Consider the following 8,767-nt stretch of genomic DNA (forward strand, 5'->3'; position numbering starts at 1 on the left):
GGAAAGCAACAGGAAGAAACTCAAGAACCCGAGGCAGAAATTGTCGGTTAGTTCTGGCTTTCCGTTTTCTCCCCCGTGTTGCAGCCCAGAGCCTCACCTAAAAGGGAAACSAGCTGAACTACTGCCTCTTGTTCTGCTCTTCCTAATCCCCTATTGCCGCAGAGCTTGCAAGCTGTAGACATGGCCTCCGGGGCCCTGCCCTTGTGAACTCTGTGCAGATGATCAGCAAAGAGAATGGGTCCTTTCCCCAAATGCTTACGAGCTAACGCAGAGGAGAAGTCAGCAGCTGGCTCTAGGCAGGTGGGGAATGCAAAGAAAGGGAGAGTCTGACTCCGAGTGGTAAGCAGGGATGATGCCAGCACTAGCCTGTTCATAACGGTTCATGGCTTTTGAGCAGCATCACAGGAATTTTCAGGAAGCAAGGTAGACCACTGGATGTGTAGGAAAAGCTCCTGCTGAGTACAGAGATCGGCCAAATGTAGTGCTTCTGTGTTTATGTGTTGCACAGGTAGCTGATGGAAGCTGTTGTCAGGGCCCGTTTGGAATCGGGGGCTGTCGTATGCAGTGGGAAATGGGATGAGGAAYGAGGATAAGTCATGAAGGGCCTTAGTAACTTTGCATTGRATGAGCCAGAGGASACTTGAAGGTTTTCAGGAGAATGCAGTTGCTTGTAGAAAGYTGCTAAAAAGTGTRTGTTGWTTGGGAGGTGGGAGTATGAGGCAATTCTTTCACGGGCAAAGTGAAAACTCTGGGATTCTAAGGGCAAGACATTCCTGCATCTCTGATGAAAGAGGAGAGTGCTAGAGGGTGAGGGAGGGGGGCTGGTAGAGACCCCAGACTCCTTTCCCTGTTTTCCCTGTGCTCTGCGTGTGTGCCCCATGCAATTTTTATCTCCATCATTCAGAAAGCAGAACTACTGTTTTGGTTCAGACAAGGAAAAGGCAATGCTAGCCAAGGAATAGAATGAAATTACTCGGAGTGGGTAAGCTGGCCATTGAAGAGGCCACGTCCATGCCTTACCTGGCATCCAGCTATTAATGTGAGAGGGTATTAGTAAGAGCTTGCTAGGTAKGGATGCTCCATGTTTGGCATTCCTACCATCTTTCACAGAAGAATTTCCAGTTCCTAAACAGAAGCTCCTGGCATAAACTTTCTCTGTAGGCATCACATTCTTTTTTTTTGTCATTGAGAAAGTTCTAGTGGGTGACTTCCCTGTTATTGCCTGTGGCAGAGCTATGGCAGAAGCAAGATCTGAAACCACAGAAGCAGATGAAGTCTTGCTGCTGTCAGGACATTCCAAAAATGTCCCAGAAACACTACCTCACAATACTGAGAAGGAACTTTCTGAAATAGCTCTTCTCATGGTARCTGCCTCGTTGCTAAGCAAGGTTGTTGTCCAAAATCTGGGTTCTGTTACCCGGTGTGCAAGCACCCAATAGACACACAGGGTTGAGGTATTTGTTTATTTCATTTCTGCGGAGAGATGGGTGCTAGGTGGTAAATCCACAATGCTAGCACACCTTCTCCCCCTCTCATTCTTGATTTATACTCACTTTTCAGGGAGTACTTTATACACATCTTTCTATTGGTAACAGTTTCATTACATCAAGTAATTGCTCTGCGCTTGCGCTTTCACATTCTTGTTAATTAGCATAGGAAGCGAAGAAGAGGCAGTAACATCATTATCATGTCATTTCCATCTCATTATTCATTTAGGGGTGTGAAGTTTAATATGTTAATAAGCCTTAATGAACGTAAGGTCACTTCTGGGTTATTCTGCTGTTTTTGTCTTACCTACCCCTCACATTCTTCAAAGCGCTGTGGTTTCATCAAGGTTACTTAGCCGGAGCTGGTTATCCTTTGCAGTACTGTTTTTCTCTCTGCCTTGTCCTTGAGTCTTGTTAACTATTTGCAAGGTTTTTCTTATAGTATTTCTCTAACAAGGTGACAGCAGAATGTGGCCCCTTGTTATGCTTATGGAGGCTGGTTACAAGTCACCCAGCAATTCCACYAAGGCCAGACCTTTGCCCATGACCTATACGCACGCTCCTCTCTGCTGATTCYGAGTTTCTGGAATGTGTCATGCACAAATGGCTCTGGAGCTTTGGCAGCATTTCACATCTTGTGTGTCATACCCATGCTGATAACAATAAAAAAAACCCATCACTATCTGTGTGGTATCTTCTGGGAATAATACAACTTGCAGCAGTGTTTGAAGAGTTCAGTGCTGGCGACGTTGTAAAGGTTTTGCTCTAACCAGCTCATCAGAAGAAGGTGAAGAGCAAGAAGATGAAGGCAAAGATATGTGAAGGGACTATAGGCTTAGACAAAGGAAGGTTCTTGTATGCTCTCAGTAGGTTATATGTGCAGTTTCTCTGCAGGGCTGATTTCTTGTGTATAGGGCAGGGAGAAAAGTTCTTGAAGGAAACTGTATAGGCACCAGGAATGATATGCTAGGTACTGTAATTACAGGGTCATCAGAAGAAGATGAAAATCAAAAGGAGGCAGACGGCAAAGATCCTCCGAAGCAGTGTAGCCTTCGACCAAGGCAAACTGGCATACGCTATCGAGAGCCACTGGAATGTAAGTTATGGGCACAGTTTCTCTGCAGGGATGATTTCTTGTGCATAGGGGGGACAGAAGTTCTTGAAGGAAACTGTATAGGCACCAGGAATGATATCTTAGGTACTGTAATTGCAGGGTCATCAGACAAAGATGAAAACCAAAGGGAGACAGATGGCAAAGACCCTCCGAAGCAGTATAGCCTTCAACCAAGGCAAACCGTCATATGCTATGGAGAATGACTGGAATGTAGGTTATAGGCACAGTRTCTCTGCAGGGCTGATTTTTTGCATTTAAGGGGGATATCAGTTCTTGAATGACAGTGTAGATGTGTGCACACAAATAAGAAATGTTATCTAGGTTCTGTAAGTACAGGATTGTCCAAAGGAGGTGAACACTCAGAAGGTGAAGGTGGCAAGGATACTCGGAAGCAGCAGAACCTTCACCCAAGCAAAACCGTGGTGCAGGATCAAGCTGCATTGCAAAGTGTGATATTCACAGAGCCTCTCTGAAGGGCCRGTTTCTTGTGTATAGGTGGGGCATAATTTTGTGAACAAAAATCTATACACCTGCGCACCACGTTTATTTCAATTCCTTGCATTCATTCTGCAAGTAAAAACCCCCACGATTTTTCTTAGATGCCTGGTTAGAACTCAGTTTCTTCTTCTACTTGTTGTTTACAGTTTGCAATACCTTTTTGGGGTTTCACTGCTCTGCTCTTATCAGGGTTTCACAGAGTAAGCTTTACTCTTTCTGTAGCCGAACTTACCAAATTTAAAAGAAAGATGTCCACGCAGAAGTAAAACAAATGACCTGTGTGTCCTCAAAAGCATAGTAGCAGAGCCCGCTTGCTTTTTGTGCTCTGTTCTGACTTTCAGTTCTCCTTCAGAAGCAGGTGTGCATTTAGTTCACTTGCCCTGTGCCTTGGTAAAAAACACTGAGAACTTTCCTCTGGTCTGGAGTTCAAGATGGTGAAACCCATCCCACTTCCTGCCTTGTTGACGAACCAGCTGTACCTGAAAAGCACGTGCAATATTCTTGTAAATGTTTTGCTTTCAGCAGAGTTGGGACAAGCTAAGACATTTTGTTCAGGGCCGTCGTCTTCTCCCACACAAGGAGCTACATCTACGTGTGCTCAGTCACAAAGCCCTGTCTGCAAAAGACCAAACAGGCTGGTGGGCGTATGGCTAGCGACAGTTCTTGTTTATCAGCAGTGGTGTCACTCCCAGCACCAAGTAATGGAACAATTGTAGCCTAGTAACCGTGCCAGTCTGACCTCAGTATAGAGGCAGCAAGATTTTTTTCTTTGTGAGAGGTGATCCTTAGCCACTAAAGAGACTTCCACTAGCCAGCAGTTTCAGGAAGTCATGCTTTGGGGGCCAGTGGTGAGACGATTCTGGAGGGAGTGGCTGAGATTCTGCAGCTGAAATCACAGAATCACAGAATCAGTAAGGTTGGAAGGGACCTCTGGAGATCATCTAGTCCAACCTCCCCGCTCAGCAGGTCACCTAGAGCATGTAACCCTTGTGTTCTGCACTTGAAGCCAGAATTCCCTTCCAGAAACCATCACTAGACAATTTCATTGTGCAGTATAGAAACAATTTTCTTGACACATGTAGGTAATCTAGTTAGAGCGAGAGTCTGTGGATAAATGTTCATRTATTTTTAGTTGCTTCTGGCACACGATTCAAAGTAGCTTCATTTCATTCVACATACAAGTGGAGGTGAGTTCTTGTTCCTACGGGATATTCCACACAGCTGTGTTCTGCTTAGTGTAAACGAAGATGTTAGGAGCAATTGTGATTGTAAAGACAGCATTGGCTATGATGCTCCATATTCCCATGGTCCGTAGGGCATTAAATTGTCTGTATTTGTATCCAGTTTTGAATGCTGCCCGTTGTGTAGTCTGCACTGATTTTAAAGAAGACTGAGAACTTATGTCTAGATAGTCTTTTCCATTGGCAGGCTGCTTGACACAGTCATTCCAGCCTGCTGAAAGCTCTGCATTTACTTTCCAAGCTCTGCATGATGCTGCGTGGTCTGCCTATGGCAGGGGGMAGAAGTCTAAGGGAAGCAAAGGCAGGTGTGCTGGCCAGTCATGCTGGCCATTTCTTCTCCTGCTGCTTTGGGCAGCAGCTTTGAACATTAAGTGCAGAGGAAAGCAGGGGGCATAAGGGGGACACTCCTAGACGATGGTGACTTTGCACTGCTCTGGCAAGCCATATGAAAATAAATCAGACTTGTTAGAAGCACTGTGGTGAGGGTTTTTCAGTCACTCAACTCCTGACACGTCTTTCCTCTTGGAACTGAGATCACTAGTTCTGCCTGGAAGBGTTCCGAAACAAGGAAGCTTCCAAACCAAGTGTTCATGGCCCTATTGCTGACAAAGGCTTTTTGGATTCTGTAAGCAGCTAGAGCACGGAGAATGCCRGCTATTGCTGGGTCTGAGCACTTAGGGATGTAAAAATGATCACTCAGCTAGTCTAATGTCACACAGGCCCACTCGTCTTTCTTTACTCTTGGCTATTGAAGAYAAATCAATTCCCATGACTATTTTACTCTCTGGGAAGTTTATCCAAGTTTGTAAGTGCTCCTGCCCTCCCTTGCCAACATGAAAGAAACHGGAATCCCTCCAGCTGCATGTTCATTCAGAAGGTGCCTTTCCCTTTCTCCTTCATTCACATCAGGTGTCTTCCCCGGAACTCTGGGGGAAAGGGATTTGAGAGAAATGGCAAGGATCCAAAGAAAACTGGAACAGATGTGGCTGATCCAGTCGATCCAGTGCAAATAGATGGCTCRGTAAGTATTTGTCACTCAYGGCTTTGGTGGGGACTTTTCCAGGGCTGATGAAATCTTTGCATGCTGGGCTGTCTRTGGCTGCCTYGGTTCACAGTTTTCTCTGAAGGAACTTCAAAGCTGTCCTCAGCRTCTCCTTTCTGCTGGYAGATRACAATTTCTGAYGAAGCCTTTTCTCGGGGGCAGCTTTCTCTAATCTACGAACTRTGTTCTGTTGAATTTCTCTTCAGGTGCGGTTTGATGGCGTGGGGGGTCTCTCTGACCACATTTCAGCTTTGAAAGAGATGGTCATTTTCCCATTACTTTATCCAGAGTTCTTTGAGAGATTGGAATTGCGACCCCCAAGCTAACGGAAGGCGCATTAGAAGTGCACAAGCTAACACCACCGTGCTCAGGTGAATAGCAACCCGAGGTGTCTGTACAGCTGGGTGCTTCAAAAGTTGTGGTCATCCCTGCTGAGTTTTTGCAGGGGTGTTAAGAAGTGATGTCTTAAAAATGGAACAAATCCGGACTGTATTAGGCAGACTCCAACTGCAGGCAATGCCTTGCCATAGTTAAAGGCTTRGTGGCTGCTCTCTTACAATGAGAATCAGTCCTGTAAGCCTTAGGACTTCTAACTGAAATGTTGCTGCGTCTGTGATGCTTAGACTAAAATAAAAATAGTCTGCTTCTTACATAGTTATATTGGTTCTGCGCTGTGAGATGCAATCACTCACAGAGAGCTTACTGTTGAGGTGCATTCTTTTTAACATGAATGTGTTCTTCTCTTTGGGAGGAGGGGTAGTGTTCATTGATTTAATGGCTAAGAGAAGGCTGTTAGTGTCAAGTCTTGCCTCTTGTGAGAGCTTGCACCTGTTTTGACTTTTCTGCCACTTGAGCTCTGCCTGCTGCTACTCCTGGAAGTACTGGAAGTGTTTTAGTTAGGAGGGAAGGCTTCTTTGCTTTAGGGGTGGGGCTTGTAGTAGGCACTTTTTGGTGTTTTGGTCAGAGCCATGTAACTCTCTCCTTTTTCAATATTTATTTATTTATATTTTCATTTTTCATTACAGAGGCTGTCTATTCTATGGCCCACCAGGGACTGGAAAGACCCTGGTAGCTCGGGCACTTACTAATGAATGCAGCCAAGGTGACAGGAGAATTTCCTTCTTCGTGAGGAAAGGCGCTGACTGCCTGAGTGAATRGGTGGGAGAATCTGAGCGCCAGCTCCGTTTATTATTTGAGCAGGTAAGGTGGAAATGTGCATTCTGTTGTGTCAGAGTGGTGCCGAAATAGTTCTGTGCTGGATGTCTTCCTGGAGAACTCGGTCTTCTGGATATTTGGTTGTTTTTTCCCACTGAAGTGGGAATGTTAGTCTTTCCTTTGTCAGTGTCATCCTACTTTGGATCAGCAACTTGAAATCTTGCAGGTGTGCTGGCAAAGATGTATCAATAAGCAAGAGAATTCACTAAATCAAAAATTCCCTCCTCCTCCTGCTCCCCTGCCATACTACACAGACACACACACAAAACAAAAAAACCCACCCTCACCCCTCCCCCCCCAAAAAAAAACAAAAACAAAACCAGCACAGAAGAGATTACAAGACACAAGAGAAGACAGCATGGTCATTGAATCATTGCACTGGCAGCTTGCCTCCAGAGCCTGTAATTGAGTTACTGAAGGCCTGACTCTGTGCTCTCTGGTTGCCCAGCAGCTGTGCAAATTCCTGGAGCCATCTGTTCCCAGGAGCAGTCACAGCTGCTTGGTGCAGACTACTGGCTTCTGTTACTTGTGCCACTTACCCCTTTGTCTCAGAGAGCAGAGGTCCCTGATGGTGCTCTGAAAGTCCAGGGCTGGTGACTTTGCAGCCACAGTGTTTTTTCATGCCTGTCCCCTTTGAGTAGTGCTGTGTTCTWCCTAGGCCACAGTTGCAGTATCTGCACTTTCCTTCCAGGCCTACAAGATGCGGCCTTCAATTATTTTCTTTGATGAGATAGATGGTCTTGCCCCTGTGYGGTCCAGTCGCCAGGATCAAATTCATAGGTATGGCACTTTTCTTTCTTCTTTTCTCTTTCTTTTCTTCTRCATTTACATACAATCTGTTTGATTTCTGCAAAAAGAMGACCAGCCTGGTGSCTTTACAYGACACACTAATTCATGCTGAAATCTTAGAGCACTATGATGCTCAGCTTCAGGTGATTTTACACACCGGAGCTGAAAAGCATGTCCTAAGCTGGGTGTCAGCACAAGGTCTCTGGTTACCCTGTGTGGYGTTTGTTTGYCTTGACGTGAGTCCTTCCACTAATCAACATCTCATCCAGAAGAGCTTATCCTTTGGAGTGRCCACTGGAGAAAGTCATGCCGAATGGAACAGCACTTCCCAAACCAGTGAATCAACCCTTGTTCTTTTGTTAGTTCTCTTGTCACAATGCTTCTGGCGCTTATGGATGGCTTAGAGARCAGAGGAGAGATTGTGGTCATTGGAGCCACCAACAGACTAGACTCCCTAGACCCTGCTTTGCAGAGGCCAGGCCGTTTTGACAGAGAGTTCCTTTTCGCCTTGCCCAATAAAGAGGTAAGATCTTTTAGTCACCCTCCTGCTAATGTGGCCAAGTCTTTCTTTGCAAGACAACTGTGCAACCACGCAATACCACAGAGCAGAGAAGAAGGGAAGAAATGGTGCCCACGTGTTTGTCTGCTCTCATGAGCAGCAGAGAGAGTAGCACGAAACAGAGTTATCATATGATTCGCTCCTGTAGAAGTCATCTCAAAATCCCTCCTGTGATTAGTCCTTGTAGCAGGGAACACTTGAGTACATCTCTGGCAAAGATCGGAGGTGAAACACAGGCAAAGCCTGACATTTTCTGGGCTAGCGCTTTGAGCCACAGTTTTCGTTCCTCTTGGTAGGACTTGTAGCAACTTGAAAGAGAGTGCTGGCACTACTTTGCAGAGCAAGCTGTGAGAAAGACAGACTTAATTAACTGATGAGTCTGTCACCATGAAGTTTTGCTGAATTGGAGAGGGTCTTCTCTGAGGATTTGAGAATCTTCTCTGAGGAATATCTTTCCACTTAAGCTTTAGACTACCTTTTTTCCCCCAAGAGCATTGTCTCATACGTGTGGAGACTTGCTTCTTTATAGATGCCGGAAATGCCTTTCGTTTGCTTCCTGCTCCTCACAAAGAGCTGAACGTGGCAAACTGAGAATCACTGAACTTGGGAGAGCAGGCAGTGCGTTAAGAGAACTCTAAAGTTCCTGCCTTTCTAGCAGTGTAAAACTGGCAGTTATATGAATGGGAGAGTGCTTGTGGGGTTGTTTGTTTGTTTTTCCCTAAGAGATGAACGTAAAGCAAATTGCCATCGTTTTGTCTGTAGGCTCGAAAAGAGATTCTCAAGATTCACGCAGTTTGCAGGACAACTTTTTTTTTTTTTTTT

The 8,767-nt window shown here is 45.4% G+C and overlaps 1 protein-coding gene across 1 annotated transcript; it reads left to right on the forward strand.

Annotated features, from left to right (window-relative positions):
• Positions 1 to 4,754: 4,754 nt before the first annotated feature.
• LOC146586948 (ATPase family AAA domain-containing protein 2-like) lies at positions 4,755 to 8,737 on the forward strand (the record flags this gene model as incomplete). Its single annotated transcript, XM_085320413.1, has 7 exons — positions 4,755 to 4,819; positions 5,250 to 5,361; positions 5,589 to 5,701; positions 6,405 to 6,582; positions 7,289 to 7,377; positions 7,750 to 7,909; positions 8,708 to 8,737. Coding segments are annotated over exons 1-7 (747 nt in total), but the record flags the coding sequence as incomplete, so codon positions are not given.
• Positions 8,738 to 8,767: the final 30 nt, after the last annotated feature.

Source organism: Rhea americana, unplaced genomic scaffold, assembly GCF_003343005.1.
Source record: "Rhea americana isolate MKP2758 unplaced genomic scaffold, rheAme1 scaffold_632, whole genome shotgun sequence".
NCBI lineage: Eukaryota > Metazoa > Chordata > Aves > Rheiformes > Rheidae > Rhea > Rhea americana.